General features: G+C 47.4%; 1 protein-coding gene across 1 annotated transcript; it reads left to right on the top strand.

The window, feature by feature from the left end:
• Positions 1-959: 959 nt before the first annotated feature.
• On the top strand, positions 960-23252 carry rab11fip1b (RAB11 family interacting protein 1 (class I) b). Its single transcript, XM_072658209.1, has 7 exons — positions 960-1468; positions 11015-11445; positions 11806-13166; positions 13344-13672; positions 16291-17634; positions 19616-19742; positions 20653-23252. Exons 1-7 carry the CDS (start codon positions 1122-1124, stop codon positions 20857-20859), a joined length of 4146 nt encoding a protein of 1381 aa, XP_072514310.1. The 5' UTR covers positions 960-1121; the 3' UTR covers positions 20860-23252.
• The last annotated feature ends 616 nt before the right edge of the window (positions 23253-23868 follow it).

The following is a 23868-nucleotide window of genomic DNA, read 5'->3' as shown; positions in this document are numbered from 1 at the left end:
AACAGTAATGTATTTGAATAGTAATGTATTTGACAGTACTGGATTTAAACAGTAATGTATTTGAATAGTAATGTATTTGGACAGTACTGGATTTGAACAGTAATGTATTTGACAGTACTGGATTTAAACAGTAATGTATTTGGACAGTACTGGATTTGAACAGTAATGTATTTGGACAGTACTGGATTTGAATAGTACTGGATTTAAACAGTAATGTAGTTGGACAGTACTGGATTTGAACAGTAATGTATTTGGACAGTACTGGATTTGAACAGTAATGTATTTGGACAGTACTGGATTTGAACAGTAATGTATTTGGACAGTACTGGATTTGAATAGTACTGGATTTAAACAGTAATGTATTTGGACAGTACTGGATTTGAACAGTATTGTATTTGACAGTACTGGATTTGAACAGTAATGTATTTGGACAGTACTGGATTTGAACAGTATTGTATTTGACAGTACTGGATTTGAACAGTATTGTATTTGGACAGTACTGGATTTAAACAGTAATGTATTTGGACAGTACTGGATTTGAATAGTACTGGATTTAAACAGTAATGTATTTGGACAGTACTGGATTTGAACAGTAATGTATTTGGACAGTACTGGATTTGAACAGTATTGTATTTGGACAGTACTGGATTTGAATAGTAATTACTGTAGAGGTGCATTAGGTGTGCAGATGATGGCTGTCAGGTGTGCTCGGGGTCAGAGAACACCTGAAATCACGAGGGCAGTTCCATGACTGGAGCTGGCCTTTATAGTGCACTATGTAGGGAGTAGGGAGTCATGTGTGGCTCAGCCAGTAGCGCTGGACAGAGTTGTGGACTGGATGAGCCAATCCCAGAGCAGGATAGACGCTATTGACCAATCCCAACAGATAAAGTGGGCGGGGCTTTTCATAAAATCGTGCGTGAAACAAAAGCTGCTTGCTCAGTCAGAAACGCATGCTCCAGCAGGAGGGGATAACAGACAACCGACCAATCAGCTGGCACCTACGTCATTACATCACCGGGGAGCCACGCCCACTGGTCTGTTGCTTTTACGGGACGAGGAGGTAAAGTTTAGTGTGTGTGTGTGTTTGGTGTGTGAGTGTGTGTGAGTGTTTCGCCGTGATGTCGTTAGCGGACCAAAGTCAGCAGTGGCTCACGTCGCGCGCCAAGGTGTGTGTGCTGCAAGCGCGCGGCCTGCGGATCAAAGGCAAGCTCGGCACAGACGGCGCGCACGCGCTGCTGCAGGTAGGGGCGCAGAAGTTCAGCACGGCGAAGGGGCAGCAGCAGCGCGCGGACCCGGTGTGGGACGGACAGGAGGCCGCGTTTGAGCTCGCGGGCTTCCCTGAGAGCAGCGCCACCCTGCGGGTACAGGTGCTGCAACGCGCCCTGGTGGGGCCGGACAAACTGCTGGGGCAGACGGACATCGACCTGGGCGAGCTGTACAGCGACAGGAGCCGAGATAAAACCCAGTAAGAGCCTTCGTTTACTTTACAGACTCTGTTTACACCCTGCTGCTGCAGCTTTAGCGCCCCCTGCAGGCGGGACCTGCTGCCCGCGCTGCTCTCTGATGTGTAATGGGTCTAATTTCAGAAGCATGACTCTGAACCAGATCAGTCAGTGCAGAGGAACACTGGGCTTAAACCACACCCATCTGTAAACGACCCTAAAGAATTCCACAGTTAGGATCTCAACAGACTCATTCACATGGATCTGGGGTGAAGCGCTCGGGTCTAGATAACCTCCCCCAGTCAGAGCTGGAGTTCTGCAGTGGAGGTTCTAGATAAGCTCCTCCAGTCAGAGCTGTGGTTCTCCAGTGGAGGTTCTAGATAAGCTCCTCCAGTCAGAGCTGGCATTCTACAGTGGAGGTTCTAGATAAGCTCCTCCAGTCAGAGCTGGAGTTCTCCAGTGGAGGTTCTAGATAAGCTCCTCCAGTCAGAGCTGTGGTTCTACAGTGGAGGTTCTAGATAAGCTCCTCCAGCCAGAGCTGGAGTTCTACAGTGGAGGTTCTAGATAAGCTCCTCCAGCCAGAGCTGGAGTTCTACAGTGGAGGTTCTAGATAAGCTCCTCCAGTCAGAGCTGGCATTCTACAGTGGAGGTTCTAGATTAGCTCCTCCAGTCAGAGCTGGCGTTCTCCAGTGGAGGTTCTAGATAAGCTCCTCCAGCCAGAGCTGGCGTTCTCCAGTGGAGGTTCTAGATAAGCTCCTCCAGTCAGAGCTGTGGTTCTCCAGTGGAGGTTCTAGATAAGCTCCCCCAGTCAGAGCTGTGGTTCTACAGTGGAGGTTCTAGATAAGCTCCTCCAGTCAGAGCTGTGGTTCTACAGTGGAGGTTCTAGATAACCTCCCCCAGTCAGAGCTGTGGTTCTACAGTGGAGGTGAAGGGAAGCAGACGTCTGAAGCTCTAATAAAAGCTCCTCACAGAAAGTTCTTCACCTAATGGTGATGAAGACGCTGCCTGATGCCTGAGACACGGTTCTACCAGAGTTCTGAGAAGAGTTCGGCTCTAGAACCTGCTTTTAGAACCAGATCATTAAAATGGTGGAGGGATACATGCTGCAGGGTGTAGTGCGGCTACAGAAAGTAGTCCCTAAAGAGAACTGGATTAGTTCAGATTCTCCACTATTTTACCTTCATCATCTTCATCATCATCATCATCATCATGCTCTGTTAAGGATGTGGTGTTGCTGAGAAATGCTTCATCACTCTTCTGTGGTTGACCGCTGAAGCTGATCTGGCAGCATCAGAATATCTAAAACCCCTGATAAGATAAGTGTGGCTTAATGGAGGAACTGGAGCTTTCTGTGGAAATGGTGAGTGTTCAGCGTGTAGAGACGCCAGCAGCTACTGGGCACACACACACACACACACACACACACACACACACACACACACCCTGCAGTAGAGGAAACCTGTAGTACCCAGAGTGGTTTCTTTGTTCTACATAGAAGAACGGTTCTACTCAGAAATGACAGCAGAACACTTTTCTGTCTCTAGTGGGAATAAGGACGTGTCCCTCATCCTGCAGCTCCAACCGCTTATTAATGTTATAATAGGGTTCTACTGTAGAAGCTCCAGATCTCATCAGAACAGATAAAGCAGCTGAACATGAATCCAGTAAAAAGGAGAAACAAGAGCTTCTCAAAGAAAGCAGTGAGATCTTGTCGGTGAGCTAGTCTGAAGAACAGAGCTCGGTTCCTCCAGGGTTTCTCCTGGACGCCCCCCAGTCCAGCCAGCACAGCGTGGAGGATGTGTTCACCTCCATCAGCAGCAGCAGCAGCAGCTCACCTGATTTACCATCATTAAGCCCTGATTTACCACCAAACCAGGTGTTGATCTGAGGAGAACTCTAAATAATACTAGACTCCATGAGGAGAACTCTGGAGATGTTCTAATGATGAACACAGTGATGGAGAACCACCACCACTTTCTGTAGGAGTGTTATTATTAGTGTTTATTCTAATATCATTGTTTTCTGCTTCTCTTTGTGTGTGTGTGTGTGTGTGTGTGTGTGTGTGTGTGTGAGAGAAATCATGTTGTTCGCCGATGCCTATAAGAGTGGCTGTATCTCTGAGTGGTTGGGTGTGTGTGGTTGTAGAAGTGTGTGCTGGCAGTGCTCAGAGCTCAGAGGCCTCTGGATAAGCCTCCACTGATCCTAAAGGTGCTGAACCAGAGCAGGTCGGCTTTAGAGTGTGTGTCTCCTCAGAAGGCCTCCTGGCCCTTTGGTTAAGCTAATGTAGCCGTTCGCATGGTGTTATCAGTTTTATCAGAGCTTTATGGAAACCCTGCAGTTGGTAAACTCTGGGAGTGTCTGATTAGAGCCGAGCTGCTGTTATAATCGTTGAAGGTCAGGTTTTAAACCCCTCGGTAAATCCTCCTAGCTCTGGAGCTAAGGGCAGCGCCTCGGTGTGAATAGTTCGTTGTTTGTGGTGAATGCTAACGGAAGCTGAACAGAGGCTGCATGGAGGTTATTTTGGGTTCTGGCTGTTACCCTCATCACTAACCACTGTTAAATCCTGTGTGAGCTCGGCCTTCACCTCAGGATCTAACCCATCACAGCCGTTCGGCTCAGGGTGTTCCTCACAGATCAGATCACATTTAAAATCAGTAAATAAATGTGAGGCGGTAAGTGAACCTGCCGTCTGAAAGCGTCTCGTCGTCTGTTTTTATTGGGGACTTTTATTTTGCTTGGATAACGGCAATGCATGAGCACATTTCTGCCTTTCCTCAATTACAGCTCATGTTTTATTTGAGGAGCAGTTGTTCAGTAAAGAGCTCAGAGCTCAGAGCTACCTGGTACTGCTGTTATTCCCTGTCTGTGACGTGTCCAGGATCAAGCTGTTGTCTGGGCCAGATGCTGGGAGACTAGACTCTATATTGCGGACCGGAGGCTCTTTGGGTCGGCCGCTGAGCGGCTCTATATTGCGGGCCGGAGGCTCTTTGGGTCGGCCGCTGAGCGGCTCTATGTTGCGGGCCGGAGGCTCTTTGGGTCGGCCGCTGAGCGGCTCTATGTTGCGGGCCGGAGGCTCTTTGGGTCGGCCGCTGAGCGGCTCTATATTGTGGCTTGAAGGCTTTCTGAGTTCACCACTGAGAGTCTCTGACGTCTGTCAGGCTGAGAGGGACTTTTTGCCACTAATAGGACGAGATACTGAGCTATCTTAAGAACTTTGGTGTGGGGAGTTTCCCTGCCTGCTGGGCTGGGTTTTTGTTGGTTGTGTTTTTTTTTTTCTTTAAGAAATGTTCATTATAATAATAATAATAATAATAATAATAATAATAATATTGTTATTATTACTGTTTTAGTAACAAAAAAGAATAGCTGTGAACCTGCTAATAGATCTGTCTTTACAGCAGTAATTATGATATTGATGAGTCAGAAATCTGACTCTCCTTCAGAGCTGAATCTCCACACGAGTACAGAAAACTGATCTCTGTGTGTGTGTGTGTGTGTGTGTGTGTGTGTGTGTGTGTGTGTGTGTGTGTGTGTGTGTGTGTGTGTGCGCGCGCGTGTGTGTGTGTGCGCGCGTGTGCGCATGCATGCAGGTGCAGCTTTGTTATTAAGTACATCAAGGAGAAGGCCTTGTGCCATCTTCCCTTTTCTTTCTACGAACACACACACACACACACACACACACACACACACACACACAGGCGTGTGTCAGGTCACTGTTATTTTCAGGAAGATAAAGGCTGATATTGAAACGTGAATCATGGCGACATGTTATTGATGGTGTTTATTCTTCCTTCTTCTTTATCGTGTGTGTGTGTGTGTGTGTGTGTGTGTGTGTGTGTGTGTGTGTGTGTGTGTTAAGGAACAGTTACTCTCTCTACTGCCCACCCCCCCGCCCCCAATCTCTAAAGCTGTAAGCAAAAGATGAAATTTGCAGAATTGGCGTCCTCTGGATTCTGGAGGGATTGATGTTCAGAGTTACACAGACGTCTTAACTAACGCACCACTGACATAATACTCATGGTCAGCTGCACACCTGCATTTCTGGACAGTGTGAGAGCTGCAGAAGCTTGATCTGAAGGTGTAGCAGCATGTGGGCTGAGGCGGTAGAGTAACACTACAGGATTTTACACTAATATGACTCTATGGGTTCTGCAGCGTTACACAGCAGTTCTGGAGAGAGGTTCTCCTCCTGCAGCTCCACCACCAAACCTCCATAGTGCAGTAGCAGCAGCAGCGCTCCGGCCCGGAGTGGGAATGACGGAGACGCCCTTCTCCACCTGTTCCAGTCAGTGGAGCATCAGCATGATCCTGAGACCCCCGACACGGATGACTGTGGCATCACTGGAGATCAAACCTGTATCTATTGTTTAATGTTCTGGAGGAAGCTGTTCTGCACAGGGAAGCCTGTTCCTCATCAACCCTGACCAACAGCACATTCTGACCCCTGACTCTCCCAGTGAGCGTACTGACTCGAGGCAGACTGCTCAGGAGGTTTGGAATGGTAGGGTTGACTAGTAGTTTGGCCAGTTTTGATGCCCAGCCCTGCTGAGGGGTGTGTGTGTGTGGGGGGGGGGGTGAGGGGTGTGAGTCGTGCTCGCATCATTAACTTTATTATCTGAACTCAGAGCCAACACCCAGGATCTGATGAAACTTCCTGCTTCACAAACGGCCACTTCCCCTTCTCCACTGCCCCGCCGTACAGCAGCACTTCAGCCGTCAGTCCTGTTCTCTCTGTCTGTTCCTCAGAGCTCCCTGGATCACCCATGTTTCAGCTTCATCCCAAATCCTAAAACATTCAGCTGGAGCAGAAATGGGACCTGTGTGGAGTTTAGGAACCACAGGATTGGTCAGTATCCATAATAGTGGTCAGTTATGATTCCTGGCATGATTTGCTTGAGTTAAACATGTCGGACACCGAACACACAGAGGGGCCGTCACGGCTGTTTGTTTGTTTGTTTGTTTCTGTAGTTTCCCGCTGGACAAATAGGACACTGAGCTTGAGGCTCTCCGGGTCCGTCCCAAGAGTGACCGCAGTGCTGCTCACAGACTTTAAAGGCTCGCCACCAGAACCCCTTCTAATAAAGACCTTCAGCTACTTCAATCTGCACCCATTGCTGACACAGATGTGCAAATGCACACACAGCTTGTCTAGTCCCTGTAGAGCAGATCAACATCATGACCCTATTGGCTCCATGCTGCCTAATGCCAGGCGTGGGCTAGAGGGGTATAAAGCCCCCCAGCATTGAGGAGCTGTGGAGCAGTGGAGGAGCCGTGTTCTCTGGAGTGATGGTGGAGGAGCTCCAACCAGTACTTTTCAATGGGATGAGTTGGGGAGTTGATGATGAGGTGTTGGGGTGTTGGGTGAATCATCCATTCAACATCCTGAGCTCACTAACGCTCTTGTCGCTGAATGCAATCAAATCCTCACAGCAATGCTCCTCCTCCAGAATCTAGTAGAAAGTCTTCTTCTCTGGACAGTAGAGACAGTTACTCCAACAGAAGCAGGATCAGCTCTTTTAGTACTCTTGATTTCAGAAGGAGCAATGAATGAGCAGGTGTCCCAATACTTTTGTCCATAGAGTGATGGCCTTTTATGAAGAAATGTCCACATAGACTTTTTTGTAGTTCATTGTTTCCGTTTTATAAATGCTGTATGATGTTGGTGTGATCTACGCGCTCCGTCTAGAGGAATGCAGGGTGATCAGTGGGTGTTATTGACTGATCAGTAATGGTCCAGAGGTTGGTTGATTGACAGCAGTAAATGTTAATTGTGTCTCAGCAGCAGTGTACTGATTGTATAGCTGTGTGTGTGTGTGTGTGTGTGTGTGTGTGTGTGTGTGTGTGTGTGTGCCAGTACATCAGCTTAGGGGCTGATTTTAAGGTTCTGTGAGTTTGAGCAGAAGGAACACTCCCTGGTTGTGTAAGCTGGCGTGACTGAGCGATGAGCGGTTGGAGAACTGGAGGGAGGAGAACCGTCCTCCCTCAGCGATCTGTCAGCTCAGTGGGGCGGGTTGGGGCAGGTAGGGGCAGGTCGGGACACGAGACTGCAGTGGTTTGAGTGTTAGGCCTGGCTGCAGTCTGCAGTGTGTGTAGGAGGAGTGTTGGGTTGAGGGTCTGGAGGTCCTGCTGGTCAGAGAGGAGGAGGTCATTCCAGACGGTTCATCATATAAATTAATAACAACAAGACCCCGGTTTACCCCCTCATCTCACTGTCTGTCTGTCTGTCTGAATTCCACTCTCGAATGGTAGTGTGTGTGTGTGTGTGTGTGTGTGTGTGTGTGTGTGTGTGTGTGTGGCTAACCCTGACTATTCTGGTGCTTTCTATGGATCAGTTTTTTCCTCTCAGTGTCTGCTCTTCTCCTATCCCCAGAACTCTCCACCCACAGGGTTGTGGGGTCGATACCCGAGTCTGCTAAGCTGCTGGAGCAAGTTCCATAAGCCTCTCTGCTCCAGAGGGCGCTGTAGCATGGTTGACCCTGGCTTTTAAAACTGGGATTTGAGAAAAGAAGAATGTCTTTGTACTCTTTCAGTGTAATGACCGTAAATGCGCTTAATTAGGTTAATTAGGTTAATTAGCATAATTAACTTACTGCTGTTCAGCACCTCTACACCACTTTCAGCTTGTCTTTATCCGGAGCTGAGACGACCGGCTCTTCTTTTCATAAAGCAGGATTTCTCACTGAGCCACATGACCTAAAGGGGAGTTCCACCCATTTTCTTAAAATTCTCCACATACTTCAGTGGATTACTGATGATTTAAAGGAGCAGTTCAGCAAAATCAGACAGTCATGATTGAAAACAGCAGATTCAGTCGATCAGCCGAGTCGGGTTCGGTATCTGTGAGCAGGACAGGAGGTGCTAGGCTAGCACTGCTAACAGACACTGTATTTAGACGGTCACCAATCTCCCGTCCATCAACACGTGGAATCTTCATGTATTTGCTTTTTTCTGTAACTACTTTAGAAATGAAGGAAGAGGTTAAGAGAATTTCTACAGCATTCGGGAGATTCATGAATCATGGGTGTGTTCAGAGAGGTGAGCACTGCTGGCTGATCTAGGTCCAGAAAGTGTTTGTTAGCAGCATTAGCCTAGCATCTCCTGTTGTAAACTAAATAAACATGTCATGAACCAAACGGGCCTTTATTGATCCACTGAATCTGGAGTCAGAGATCAGTCATGATACTTTTCACTAAACTGCTTCTTCAGACCATCAGTCGTCTACATCCTCGACCCGTGGTGTCCCTCAGGGGTCCGTTCTAGGCCTTGTGTTTTTCATTTTGTCCTGCTCCCTGTTGGTGATACTATTTCCATGCTAAAGGTACTTAAACACACACCTGCTCAGGTCCACCCCCCCCCCCCCCCCCCACACACACACACACACACACCCTTTATGGGCAGGTTATGAACAGTGCCTTCATGGTGGGCTGGTGCTGAGTGCTGTAAGGCTGCTGGTTGGTGTAGGAGTGTGTGTGCTGTGCTTTTCTGTACCTAATGACCCTTCAGCCTGACTGGACCCACATGCGTCTGTTTCCTGGAGAAGATCAGCTGACTTTCTAGGAAAGAAGCCCATTTCCTGTGGGTCAGGAGGAACTTTGTTGCCCAAATGCTTCAGAAGTTGCTGATTTCAGCACTGATGTGTCCAGCTGAGAGTCCTGACAGCTGGAGACGTTTTGTGGGTTTTGGAGGTTCTGAGGAAGTTGGATAAGAAATTAGAGCCACATTAAAAAACATCCAGCTGAAACTGAGAAACAGAAGCTTCAGAGGGTCTTCAGAGAGCTGCTGGTGGAAGTGGGATGGATACATGTGAAGAAGCCGTTTTAAGTTTAAAGAACCTCTAAATACTTTAAAGTTTCTAGGAAACGTTTAGTTAAAGGTTTTAAAGGTTTGTTCTGTAGATAAATCTCTTTTTAAACCTCGTTCTTCAGGTAACAAAAATGATTCTGGAGTTATTTAGTAATTAATGTGCAGCGTTTCTAAAGCAACCTTGTGCTTGTAAATACGCTCTATCAACTAAAAGTTATTATTATTATTGTTGTTGTTGTGGTGGTTGATATCCTCTTTTCTATTATTATTAGTTTTATTATTTATTTTCCTCAAATTTAAGATTCAAGATTTGGAAATAAATGAATTTAATTGAAATAGAATTAGAATATGATCTGTGCAGAGGTTCAGTGTTCATGCAGACCGCACCCAACAAAGAGATTAAGTTATAGCAGCGTAGCACATTTTCACTCAGCATTACACTGTGTGTGTGTGTGTGTGTGTGTGTGTGTGTGTGTGTGTGTGTGTGTGTGTGTCATCATTTAGGAGTGTTTACAGTCATATGAAAGTGTTTCAGTGATTGTTAGTTTCTGGTTTAGTTTTGGGATCCAGGGTCAGTCAGAACGAACGCTGCTGATGAATTTACCTGAATCAATGAATATACCAACCTTTTGATGTAAATGTAATATTATTTATATTTTAATTAAATATAATTATTTTTCACATGATTCATTAAATATACACGTAAAAATAAACTAAACACATGAACACACACATGAATGATGGATGAGTGTATGAGTGGATGAGTGGATGAGTGGATGAGTGGATGAGTGGATGAGTGCGGTGTGATTTCTGTTGATCAGTGTAGCAAAAAAACCCTCAGATCTGTTTTAAACACAGAGAAGCTGAATCTCCATAAAGTCCATATCTGACCTTTTGATTTTAGTGTAGAAAACTACATTTATCTCAAACTCTCAAACCCGTGTCTTTATATTATAAAGTTGTTTTACATCTTTCTGTGAAAAAAACATAATATCTAATAATAATATGCTTAACTTAATGCACCGAGCTGTTACCATCCACTGAGCTGATTCTGAGGTTTCACTGTTTGGAAATCACAGCCTCCTTTTAGCTAACTACACCGAAAACTGCTGTTTATTGCAGTTGTTATTATTAACAAAGAAGAATTGAGTCAAATGTTGAATATAGTTTTTATTATATTGTATTCAGTAGATTTTCAGTAGAGTAGGGTAGAGCTGATAAATTGTGTTATCATGGTACACAGTATGCTTTGAGTTTATCGTGGATATCGTCAGTGCTTACAGAGCACCGGTTATCTGCACGTTTCATTACAAGGAGTGTATTCTGTATTTAATTTAACGGAGTGAAGTATATTTTTAGTAAAAATCACAGCACTCCGTATAGGAGAGTGTTTGGATAGCAGTTAAACGCTGTTGGTGCTGTTTTTGTCTACTTGATGAATACATGTGATAAATATTGTATCTTTAAATATTGTGATCTAAAATGTTTCCATATCGCCCCGCTCTGGTGTAAGGTGTGTATTGCAGAACTGTACTCAGCACTAGCCGAGCGTACCGTGGATTAGTGCTTTTATAACAGCATCAGAATCCAGAATAATAAACACACCAATGTTAAATAATGAACTTAATAAAATCAGGAATGTCAGGAAACCATGTTCAGTGCAGTTCAGTGTGTGTTAATGTGGTGCTTTAGTAACGCTGGGATCCTGGTACTGGAGAGAACACACCTGCAGAACGTCATGCTGTGTCTTTTTTTTTTTTTTACAGATGGTTCAAACTGTTTGGGAAACCCGGCAAGCCGGAGAAGGACCGAGGAGAGATCCAGCTGGACATCCAGTTCCTGAAGGGCAGCATGTCCGTCAGCATGTTCGACCTGTCCGGCCAGGACAAGTCCCGCTCCAAAATCGGCAAGCTGAAGGACAAGCTCCGAGGCAAGAAGAAGGAGGGCCTGTCCGATTCCGCCTCCGCCATTGTCCCCTCCGTCACCCAGATCCTGACTGACAGCGAGGGAGAGGAAGAGGAGGGGCCGGCCTCCTCAGAGAAGAAGAAGAAAAACAAACTGAAGTCTCTGTTTGCTCCTAAAGCCAGCCTGCACCGCAACACGTCTCAGTCCATGTCCACCCTGAGCTCCTTCCCAGAGAGAGACTCGGCCATCGCGTCCAGCAGCTCCTCCGGCCTCAACGCAGAGTCTCCTGAGGGTAATTATGTCTTCAGTGTCTGAAATCTGAGAGTCAGAGAGGCAGATGCACACACAGCAGTCTCACACCAGGCACTACTCCTCATTTGCATGTTGCTATTAGTGCTATTAGTGATTCAGAACACCACACCGTCACGCAAAAACACTGCACATGAATGAAGCCGGCGGTGAGAGTTTGGTGAGCAGCTGAAATGAATCTGAGGATCTTCAGTAGAACGTTCAGTTAGCACACGAGTTAGAGTGGTGGACAGTCATTGCATCGGCCCCCGGGAAGCAGAGGTGGGTTAGGGGTCTTGCTCAAGGGCCCAACAGTGGCAGGGTGTAACACAGTGAATATAAACGTTTCTGTCTCTCTTTAAAGGGAAGAAGAAATTTAAGTTCCTCACACACAAACGCAACGGCAGCACGGACAGCAAAGCCTCCCAGAGCGGCTTCACCTTCAAGCAGGGTGGTCCCCCACAGGTGTGCATCAACGGCAGCCACGTTTACATGGAGGAGCCTGAAGATAAAGGCTCCACCCTCAGCCTGACCAGCTCCGGACACGGGTCGATGGAGGAGCTGAGACGAGAGAGAGCTGAGGAGGAGAGGATAAGGGCTGAGAGAGAGGAGGAAGAGCGACAGAGAAAAGAAAGAGAGGCAGAAGAGCAGAGGAGGAAGATTGAGGAAGAGAGGATGAGGAGGGCGAGGGAATTGGAAGAACAGAGGAGGAAGACTGAAGAAGAGCAAGAGAGGATGAGGATGGAGAGGGCGGCAGAAGAGCAGAGGAGGAAGGCTGAGGAAGAGAGAGAGAGGATGAGGATGGAGAGGGAGGCAGAAGAGCAGAGGAGGAAGGCTGAGGAAGAGCGAGAGAGGATGAGGATGGAGAGGGAGGCAGAAGAGCAGAGGAGGAAGGCTGAGGAAGAGCGAGAGAGGGTGAGGATGGAGAGGGAGGCAGAAGAGCAGAGGAGGAAGGCTGAGGAAGAGCGAGAGAGGGTGAGGATGGAGAGGGAGGCAGAAGAGCAGAGGAGGAAGGCTGAGGAAAAGCGAGAGAGGATGAGGATGGAGAGGGAGGCAGAAGAGCAGAGGAGGAAGGCTGAGGAAGAGCGAGAGAGGGTGAGGATGGAGAGGGAGGCAGAAGAGCAGAGGAGGATGAGGATGGAGAGGGAGGCAGAAGAGCAGAGGAGGAAGGCTGAGGAAGAGAGAGAGAGGATGAGGATGGAGGGGGAGGCAGAAGAGCAGAGGAGGAAGGCTGAGGAAGAGAGAGAGAGGATGAGGATGGAGAGGGAGGCAGAAGAGCAGAGGAGGAAGGCTGAGGAAGAGGAAAAGGTTAGGAAGGTAGCTGAGGAGAAGAGGAAGAGGGTGGAGGAAGAAGGGAGGATTAGGAAGGAGGAGGAGGAGAAAAAGAGGCTGGCAGAGGAGAAAAGGGTCAGGGAGGAGGAAGAGCGACGGAGGAAGAGCGTGGCAGAGCAAGAGGAGGCAGCGAAACGAAAGAGAGCAGAAGCACAGCGAGTCTGTGAAGAAGAGGAGAGGGTGAAAGTGGAGAGGAAGAGAGAGGAGGAGGAGGAGGAGAAGAGAATACGTGAGGCAGAGGAGAGAAAGGAGAAGGAGAGAGTGAGGTTGGAGGAAGAAAGACGGAGTGTGGAGATGGAGGGGAGGAAGAGGAAGGAGAGGGAGATGAGGGAGGAGGAGGAGAGGAAGAAGAAGGAGAGGGAGATGAGGGAGGAGGAGGAGAGGAAGAAGAAGGAGAGGGAGATGAAGGAGAGGGAGATGAGGGAGGAGGAGGAGAGGAAGAAGAAGGAGAGGGAGATGAGGGAGGAGGAGGAGAGGAAGAAGAAGGAGAGGGAGATGAAGGAGAGGGAGATGAGGGAGGAGGAGGAGAGGAAGAAGAAGGAGAGGGAGATGAGGGAGGAGGAGGAGAGGAAGAAGAAGGAGAGGGAGATGAAGGAGAGGGAGATGAGGGAGGAGGAGGAGAGGAAGAAGAAGGAGAGGGAGATGAGGGAGGAGGAGGAGAGGAAGAAGAAGGAGAGGGAGATGAAGGAACAGATGCCAGTTCCGAAAGCCAGGACTGGTAAAGTGAGCACAGCCTCAAAACCTCGAGAGGAACCTCTGTCTGAGGGCGTGTCCTCCACAAACCAGTCTGAGTGGAGCGCCTCTGAGGAACCTGCTTCCACAAACCCCTTTGAGGAACCGACCATCCCTCAATCTTCAGCTTCCGTCCGCTCGGCCAGAGTGTCCGCAGTGAAGCCCAGGTTGGTGCCAGTTCTGACTCCGTTTACTCAAACCTTCAGCAGAGTATCAGTTAGCATGAATGTAGCCAGTACATGAAGGGCTGTCCAGTTCTGCTTCTAGAGGCAGGGACTCCAGGATGTTCCTGCACATATGTACTGTATGTTCAAATTTTATTAAACATATATATACAGTATTATTGAAATATTGTTATATACTAGAGGGGTGTAAAGCCCCCCAGCATTGAGCTGTGGAGCAGTGGAAGAACTGTGTTCTCTGGAATGATGGTGGTGGAGCTCCATCCAGTACTTTTAGGATGAGTTGGGGATGATGCGGTGGGATCTTGCTGTCACTAACACTTTTCTCGCTGAATGCAATCAAATCCCACAGCAATGCTCCTCCAGAATCTAGTAGAAAGTCTTCATCTCTGGACAGTAGAGACAGTTACTCCAACAGAAGCAGGATCAACTCTTTTAATAACATTAATTCAGAAGAAACAATGAAGGAGCAGGTGTCCCAATACTTTTGTCCATATAGTGTATATACTCTGATGAACCAGAATCACGCACACGTGACGTGAATAATGTTGATTAGGCTGCTGGATAGGCTCTTACTGAAGCAGAGTTGGAAAGTTCAGGTTCAGAAGGTTCCTCAAGAGTTTGCTGCCCGGAGCTGCCCGGAGCTGCCCAGAGCTGCCCAGACAGATGGAAAGTTTTTTACTTTCTGAACCTGAATTTTCCATCTCTGTGTTTAGGGAATGAGTAGATCTCTTTTCTGGTCACTGCTGGGTTTGGGCACAGTGTCTCTCATGATGTTTGTGGTTTGGGAGGGATTCTGGGCTTTCCTCAGCTTGCTGTGACTCGTTGTCCAGTAGACCTCTCCTAGACCTCTGATCAGCGTTTGAGAGCCTTGGAGGCTCTCTGGCTGAGCAACCTGAGTAAACCTACTACTGGAGTCACAGCGTCATAGAATCCGTCCAGCGGTGGGATCCGACACCAGTCCGCCATGAGCAGCTCATTAGAAGAGCTCTGGGAAGATATTTGGCACCTTAGTGAAATATTCAGGAGTTCTCCGCGGGCGTACCCGTGCGTGCCGGAGGTGCCGGAGGCTCGGTTTGAGTGAGTGATTACGGTTTGTGTGAAAGATGCTGAAGCTGTTCTTAATTAAATCAGATATTTGTGTTTGTACAGACTTCCCGTCAGAGGGTTGAGGGGTCTGGGCAGTGAGAACTCTCCTTCCTGCTCTGATGATTCAAACTCTAACTGTAACCACTGGGATTAAGTGATCTGATCGTCTCATCGCTTAATTCTAGTTAACTAACCGAATCTCAATAAAGACCGCTCCACCCCACGTCTCCTGGGTATTCTTTCCCCTGCCTGGTTTGAACACTGACTCTGCTAACCCTCGTCATTAACCCTGCAGCTCTTCAGCCTCCACTCACCCAGTGATCTATGTCTGAGGTCTGCCCACAGGAAGCTTAGGAAATCTCTGCCTGTGTCCAAAAGCTGATGTTGCAGTTCTAATTCTCTGACTCATGCAGGATATCTCCTAAAACACACTGACTTGCGGAAGGGGGGCGGGATGTGGGTGGCAGGAGGGTCACTGCTTGAGCGTCGTTTTTATTTTGTTTGTCAATGTTTTCCTCTTTTTCTGCAAATTTGCTAAATCTGGCCAATCAACCCCCCATTTGTAGCTTCCCCTAGAACTACCAACGAGCATAAGGGCTTAACACATACATGCCACACCAGCCACCGCCTCTCTCCACCCTTCACTGGGCAGCTGACACACTCTGTGGAGCGTGTCAGGTCCTTAAGAAGCACTAAGGAGTGATGAGGGGAGAGAGCGCCATCTACCCTCCTGGAGAGAGCACTGCCTGTTGTGCTCTCTCAGGCTCTCGGCCGCTGATGGCAGGCAGTAGTGGCAGTGCATTAGACTGGTGAGCCGCTCTGAGCCAGTCAGTGGTTCAGCTGGAATTTATGAAAGCTGTAAACTGTACAGGGTTCGACAGGGGCTTTTCTGGGACCCTGTGGTTTACAGTACTTAGGCATAGACTGAATGGTTTCCAGGATTCTGGTTGTTTCCATCAACTTTCTGTGCAAATAACCAGTAATAAATATGTAAAATTGCCTTTCCATCAAACTGACTCAGGGAATCAAACACACATGTAATGATGGCATTTCCTGCTGAAGTTGACACAGTTTTGGTTGATGGATATAAAAAGTGTGTTTCCATCTCTAATTTTATTTACATGGTAAATTCAGCACTGTAGGCTTCCCTGATGTCCTTCGGATGGAAACGTAGCAGCTGTTGGAGGAGCAGTCTTAACCCTTAAATGCATGGATGCTCATCCAACCATTTGCACATACGTACATATCTAACCTAGAACTGATCTATAAACAGTGCTGTAAAACGATCAGTTTCATTTACTAACCATTTTTAATGGTCACTGATCTGATATTCTGCTATCAAACACGTCGTCATAGTTGTACCACACCACTCACAGCAACCCCATCGCTGCATCTGAGGGTTAAATACTGATCTGTCTCCACTGTTCTTCACCTTCATGGTCAGAATATGTCCTGGCGAATCTTTTTAGCTAAAGCTCCTCCTTCTTGTCTTTATCCTCGTCCTGTTTCTTCAGTGCGTCCGTCTCTAGGAATGTTTCCCAGCCATCTGTGGTGAACACCAACCCGTTTTTGGATGATGATGATGATGATGATGACGTTTCAGTTGATGGCAGCTTTGAGAACCTCAGCAGTATTGAAAGGAGCACTGAGAGGACCGCTAAGAAAGAACGTGCCCCGCTACCGCCGCAGAACAAGCCAGAGATGCCAAAACCAAAACCTGCCAGAGGAATCCTGCTGGAGGAGACCAAACAGCATTCCCCTTCAAAAGAAGTGTCGAAGCGCCCGGCACCTGCTCCACCTGGCTCTCTGAGGAAGACCACAGAAGAGCCAGATAAGGAAAACCAATGCACAGCAGCTCTTGGCCAAGAAAGGACAACCCCTGAAGGTCAAGAAAGACATCAGTTAAGCAAAGCGCCGCCTATCTCCAAAGACCAACTAAAGGCTTGGTGTATTCAGAGCATGAAGATCAGAAAAGGACAAAACTCCGATCCAGACCACGGTCAGGCTGCTATGACCCAATCGACTTCACACTGTGGACACGGTGACTCTCAGATTACCCAGAAACCAGCTGATACCAATCCCTTCACATGTGGTGGGCCAGTGCCTGCCAGACACAACAAGGGACCAGCACCTGCAAAACCTCCGGCTACATGTACCTCAGGTCAGAAATCTGAAGTGTCTGAAGATCAATCGTCAAGCTCAGGTCTAACAGGTGATCCCGCTCACCCTGAAGACAAGCCGAAAGTTCCTCTAAACTCAGACAGCCTACATAACCCTTCAAACTTCAGAACCGTAGAAGGCCTGAAGTCTCTTACAGATACCAAACCTGCACTTGTTCTTGTTGTGGATCAGGGGAGGGGTCTCCCTGGAGAAGAACAGGTTGGAGAACATCTGAAGAAGATGGACGAACCAGAATCTCTGCAGTTGAGTGCTCTTCCATGTACAGCTCAAGAGGTGTGCCCAGAATCCCTTGCCTCTAAACCTGATAGTCTTCTGAACTTGGACACCCTATGCCACGGAAGTGAGGCACTGATGGGAGTTGCCAAAAAGAAGCCGCAGGCCCCGCTACCTCCAGCTAAATCACCAAATCAGCCGCTTTCTCTTCCAGCAGAACGCCAAAGCAAGAATAAGGATGTTGCATCCACCACGTCCCCATCTCACACAACCTCCACCCCCTTGACGTTTACTCCACTTGCTGAAAAGTCTGAGATGAAGAAAGTGGGAGTTTCTGTGTCAGCAGATCCAGACCTTGGCTTAGGGTCAAGGGCTCTGCCATTGGCCAGAGTGGTACCCACTGATGTTCAAAGCAGTGCAGGTGACTTGAAGGGGGCAGGGGGAGCTTCTGCCTCAGTAATCAGGTGAGACCCTCCTGTAGATCAGGGTAGCAATCCAGCCTGTAGAGCAGGGGTCTTCAGATCTGGACATTTAATCCAGGTTCCGTTTCAGGACTTTGTGATCCTTGGTTGGTCTGACACTACGTGACCAATCCGTTACATCAGCTGTTCCCTTAATTTACAGACTGGAAACTGGATTCATGGCCCAGATTTGATGACCTCTGCTGTAGAGTTGGTACCAGAGAGAGTAGACTAAAGAAGTTGTAGACTGACACTGTCTTCACTACTTTGTAGGGTCCGTTATGTCCAGAAGTGTCTAGGCACTCATTTAACACTACAACACCAAGGGTTTTCACAGGGAGTTGCTACACCTTTACTACAACATTGGCTCCTGCTCTTCTGGGAAGATCGTCTACTGGATGTCAGACTGTTAGACAGATCATCATTAGCAGCATGTTAACTCATGCCAGAGATTTTCAAGGGACCAATGCAGTTTAGATTGTGTGCATGCATAGTGTCCACAGTGGGCAAAGGTGGACAATTCATGTCCATAAAGTCAATGTTTCTGCCCAGGATTTCATACCATCTGCCTGGCAAAGCATAAGGAGGATTTTTTTTACTTTCTGGACCTGAACTACACTCATTAGAACCGGTGTCTGGGCACTTAGGGACTCCTGACGGAGATGCAGGACAAATGCAGAGGTTCAAAGCTGCAGTTTTTGGGTACTCTACACTGTACTGCACCTCATTTAGCACACCTGCTTCAACTCTCAACTAATTAACAAGCCCCTGAGTTCTGGGTCCAGGTGTGTTGGAGCGTTTTCACACCTGCACATTTTAGTCCAGTTAAGTCCATTTTAGTTAAATAGGACTCCACTTCGTTTTCCTTGGTGCCCAGTAATCGCACTCTAATGCGGACCAGAACAACCGTATCGAGACCCTTGAGAGGAGGTTGACTCAGTCCGGTCCCAAACAAACTCTGAAATGATTTGTTGTGAGACCGTGTTCTGACCTTGATCCGACCCAGCTATCAGAGGCACTGTGCAAGTTTGAGCTATTCAGCTCTGCAGGTGCAGTTTGGCCAGGCTCTGGCCAGATCATTAGAACCGCAGCCTTCTCTGCCACTGCTCCACGTTAAACTGCACTAGTCCAGAGCGCAGGACCTTCTTTCTGAATTTACTTCCTAGCTCTAGAGAACGTTCTCACGTGGTTTGTTGACACATTTTAGTGTGAAACCAAACCCAGGGGGGTTTAGACCAGAGTGAACCAGCTACAGGTGTGAAAACGTCCTTAGAACAAAAAAAGACCCCAATATCTGCAGAACGCTGCGTTCCAAAGCTATGGGCTTGTGTTTTGCTTTCTGGATCAAAGCTAAAACATGTTTTAGATTCTGCAGGGAAATGAATTCAAAAATCCCATTTTACCCCAAAATATCTAAATGTTTAGACTGTTATCATTACTTTCTGCCCAGGTCGACCTCGAGCCGTCTTGTGATTGTTGAAGAGCTTCTGCCAGTTTCTGAACTTTTGTGGTTTAAATTCCTTAAATAGGGAATGATTATAGTGAAAACACAAGACGCAGGATATCACCTAATCCAAAATCTGGAAAGCTTTAACAAAACCCTTCTGCAGGTCTTTTTTTTTTTTATAGTCTCCGTACATCTCATCACTACACGGCATGGAAGGAACAGAAGATGTATCTAAACGGAGGTAAATTAGAATAATGTCCTCAAACTCCTCAGCAGGTGTCGTACAGTCTAGACAGTCTGACTGTGGAAGTGACCCACACACCAAATTACCAGTGTTCCTGATCTGATGCCCAGTAACCAGGGTGTTACTGATCTGTGATCTGTCCTGAAGGACACTCCCCCTTTCGTTTAGCTTTGTCCTTTTTAACCTCCTCATCCAGGGAAACAACACACACATGTAAGGACTCTTCCTCCTACAGCTCTTCTTCCTCCAGTGTCTGTCTGTCCACTAACACTCTGCTCTCTGTTCCTCTGCAGGCCGCATGCCGTCAAACCCCTGAGCACCGCAGACAAGCAGCCGGACCTCAGAGAAACAAATGGCAGCAAAGCTGCTGGAGGTGCTGGAGATGCTGGAGGCGCTGACGGCGTGCAGCCCAAAGCAGAGGTACTGCTCCTGCCCTTCATCTCAACAGTGCTAATTTACATAACTTATATAAGCCATTGCTCCAGCGCACAAGAACCAGTAAACAGCAGAAAAGGTATACATCGTATGTGTCCAGATGTTTGTGGACACCCCTTCTAATGAATGCATTCATACTCTCAGCATTGAGCTGTGGAGCAGTGGAAGAATGATGGTGGTGGAGCTCCATCCAGTACTGTTGGGTGGGATGAGGTGGGGATGATGAGGTGGGGTGGTGATCATCCTCCAACATCCTGACCTCACTAATGCTCTTGTTGCTGAATGCAGTAAAATTCTCAGAGCAATTCTCCTCCAAAATCTAGTGTTTAGGGTGCTGTAAATAGTGATTGTGTGACTTTGGGGTTAAAGCCGCTCAGATGTCATTTAACAAGCGTCAGTCCATAGTGGATACACAGCATCCTTTTTGTAATTATTCATTTTTGGATAGTGTTTGTGTTTGCGCTGGTCCATCTCTGTGTCCAGTTGGGATGGTGTGCGGTTATCTAGCCGCTCTGAAGGCTCCAGCTCAACACATAACATTGCTCCTTCTTTGCCTGACCTAGCGTTAGCCTTTAGCCTTTAGCCTTTTTAGCCTCACTTCTATATTCTTCTTAATGCAAGTAGCGGTTGCATTAAGCCTTAAAAGGCTTTCTGTAGTGGGTGGGGTTTAAGTTAATGGTGGGGGTGTAAATATAAGCAGGCAAGACTGTGCTGTAACAGTTTTGGGGGGTTGGTAATATTCTTGAGCTCACTAACATGGATTTTGATTGGCTGGTAGTGAGGTCCTATAGAAAGACTGCAGTGTTGAGCAGACTGGCTCATTGTGTATCTTATATATCGTGTGTGTGTGTGTGTGTGTGTGTGTGTGTGTGTGTGTGTGTGTGCTGTGTTTCAGGCTGCAGAGGCGGTGGCTAAAGGCCCGTATTCCCAGCTGACCCATGCGGAGCTGGTCTCCCTGCTGGGCCGGCAGCAGGAGCAGCTCTCCCAGCGGGACCTGAGGATCGTGGAGCTGGAGCAGTACATTGACAAACTGCTGGTGCGGGTCATGGAGGAGCAGCCCAGCATCCTGATGTCCCTCAGCTCTCAGAAGAAGGCTATGTGAACGTTAACTCCAGCTCTGAGAGGCTCTGCACTGTTCCCGCACATCTCATCACTGTCATGCAGAACCTTCTCCAGTTCTGCTGTTCCTCACTTTCCTCCATAACGAGAACCAGATTAAAGACCAACTGCAGAATCAGAAGTTCATGCTGATGGACCAATAGAAATGCTCCAAAGATAAAGTTGGTTATGGTTACCATTAAGGGTAAAGTTTTCTGTTCCTCCTTACATTCTGGCTCTTATTTGCTGTTCCACCTTAAATAATGCAAAGCTTCCGTTACTGGATGGATGCATGAGCTGAAAAAGACCAACACCAAAACAGAACCACTGCAGCATTTAAGGTGGAAAGCAAATTTTAAAGCTAACTTGAAGCTTTCCTCGGGCAGGTGTGTAGCAATAGGCTAATTGATGGTGTACATACTTTCATTACTTGTTAGCTACACTAGCCTCTGGTGCCCTCATGTAATTGCTGCACCATTTAAGGTGGAGCGAAAAATTCAGATAAGATTGAACTTTGGACTTTGTTTGAGAACCTGTCTTTGTTTCCAAGTCGTTGACCAAAATAGATCACTCTGAATTACGAGCTCATCAGCTGAGTTATGAATAATGCTGCATTTGTGCTACAAGCTAAGCTAACGCTGCTGCACTTATCAGCTTACACTATTCTGTAATATTACATATGCCAAAGAAACTCACCTAGCCTCATCTGACGGAGCTGGCTGGGTTTATTGGGGGTATTTTAGTGAGGAGAGTCCTTTGTTGGGCGCAGCAGTGTTATCTTGGCATGTAGCGACATTTATATTTTGCCACCTTAAAGGAACAGTTCAGCAAACACTTAGAGTATCATGATTGCACTTTGACCCCCAGACATGTTTGGTATCTGACCTGTGCTAGGCTAACACTGCTAACAAACGCTGGATTTACACTGTCACCAATTTACTAATCTCTGTAGACACGCCCCCAGAAGCGTCTGTCTCTCAGCGTGTCTCTCAGAGCTCCTCCGGATCTTCATTAGTTTGGTAAATGGTTGTGGTTTAGGAGACGGTGGGACTTTTCCAAAATTCAGGTCCAGGAAGTAAAAATCCGCTTCCAGGATTCTGTTCCGTCTGTCTGCCTGCCTGTCTGTCTGCCTGCCTGCCTGTCTGCCTGCCTGCCTGTCTGTCTGCCTGCCTGTCTGTCTGCCTGCCTGTCTGTCTGCCTGCCTGTCGCTTCGCCCACAGCACTCCAGTCTGAAAGCTGGAGCAGCCGGAGTGGACCAGGCAGTTGGAACAAAATCCTGGGGTGGATTTTTACCTTCTGGACCTCTAAACATTCACCTCTCCACAGAGCTGAGGAACCGGAACCACCTTCACCTCAGCACAGTGTGTGGATCACTCCACCCACTGCGCTCCGGTCTGAGGGTGGAGCAGCTCTAGACGTAGCTGTAGCTCCAGCTCTAGATTAAATGTGTAAATAAGGTCCACCTGTGATGGTTTACTGGATCAGATCTTTTCCACAGATTTTTGAAGCCAGTAAGTGAAGATTTTGGGGGCGTGTTTACAGAGACGGGAGTGGTGACGGTCTAAGCGTTATCCTAGTATCTCCTGTCAGAAACTGAAGAAGCTCACGGCAGATACCAAACATGTCTGTGCTGATCGACTAAATCTGGGATCAGTGATCAATCCTGACCGTCTGATCTGAGTCTGAACTGCTGCTTTAATCAGGGTGTAGTTTGTGGGCTGTTGTTTACTCTGTAAGAGTGGAGACCACTGCGTTCTCCCACCCTGCTGCTGCGTGAGCCGCCGAGGCTCGTGATGAGTGTTAATGATGCTTTGTAGTTTTGGAAACCAGCCCCAGGCTAGTCTTCACTAAAGCGTCCTTCAGCAGCACAGGCTGGAGCTCTCTGTGTTTCACTGCAGTATAACCTCTGAAAGCCTGTAGCTCAGAAGAAGCTGCTCTTCCACACCTCAACCCCTGCTGATCAGCGTCTTCTCCTGTAACTCCACCTGTTCAGCGCTCCTCACAGTCGCTCATCATGTCCAGTTCCCTGCCAGAGAACTTCCGTTTTATTCATACCTGCTTTGTTCGGTGGTTCCTCTTCTCCTCAAAAGAGGAAAAGGCTTTTATAATAATATATATAAATATATAATAATCATGCAGGAAAGTTCCTCTCTGAGTGTTTGTGCTGTACTGTTGAGTGCAATATTGTATCCCTCTGTTACAGAGCTGTAAGAGATTAAACTGATATGGATGATCTTTGAGCATCAAAGAAGCACTTTAATCACTGAGACGTTTCCTCTGCCTTCCTGTTTGAACTCTGTTAATCTGTAAATATTTGCTCCTGATTGTTTTTGTACTCTGTGCCTTTTCATCTGTGCTGATTTTCACTTTCAAATAAAATAAAGCTCTATAATCACACCACTGTCTGCAGGAGGTTTATTAGAGGCACTTTATTAGAAACCCCTACCTTTACCTTCCGCTCACTGGCCACTTTATTAGAAACCTTTACCTTCCGCTCACTGGCCACTTTATTAGAAACCCCTACCTTTACCTTCCGCTCACTGGCCACTTTATTAGAAACACTTACCTTCTGCTTCCACTCACTGGCCACTTTATTAGAAACCCCTACCTTGTGCTTCCGCTCACTGGCCACTTTATTAGAAAACCCTACCTTTACCTTCCACTCACTGGCCACTTTATTAGAAACCCCAACCTTGTGCTTCCACTCACTGGCCACTTTATTAGAAACCCCTACCTCGTGCTTCCACTCACTGGCCACTTTATTAGAAACCCCTACCTTTACCTTCCGCTCACTGGCCACTTTATTAGAAACACTTACCTTCTGCTTCCACTCACTGGCCACTTTATTAGAAACCCCTACCTTTACCTTCCGCTCACTGGCCACTTTATTAGAAACCCCAACCTTGTGCTTCCACTCACTGGCCTCTTTATTAGAAACACCCACCCTGTGCTTCCACTGACTGGCCACTTTATTAGAAACACCTGGCTTGTGCATTCACTCATTGGCCACTTT

Source organism: Salminus brasiliensis, chromosome 16, assembly GCF_030463535.1.
Source record: "Salminus brasiliensis chromosome 16, fSalBra1.hap2, whole genome shotgun sequence".
In the NCBI taxonomy this organism is placed as follows: Eukaryota; Metazoa; Chordata; class Actinopteri; order Characiformes; family Bryconidae; genus Salminus; species Salminus brasiliensis.
Note: the sequence above shows the minus strand (reverse complement) of the source record. Positions and strands in the feature narration are given on the sequence as shown.

Coding starts and splice junctions, on each gene's coding strand:
- rab11fip1b (XM_072658209.1), top strand. CDS start 1,122: ATGTCGTTAGCGGACCAAAGTCAGCAGTGGCTCACGTCGCGCGCCAAG. Junction 13,673..16,290: donor GTGTCCGCAGTGAAGCCCAG/GTTGGTGCCAGT, acceptor CTGTTTCTTCAG/TGCGTCCGTCTCTAGGAATG. Junction 17,635..19,615: donor GCTTCTGCCTCAGTAATCAG/GTGAGACCCTCC, acceptor GTTCCTCTGCAG/GCCGCATGCCGTCAAACCCC.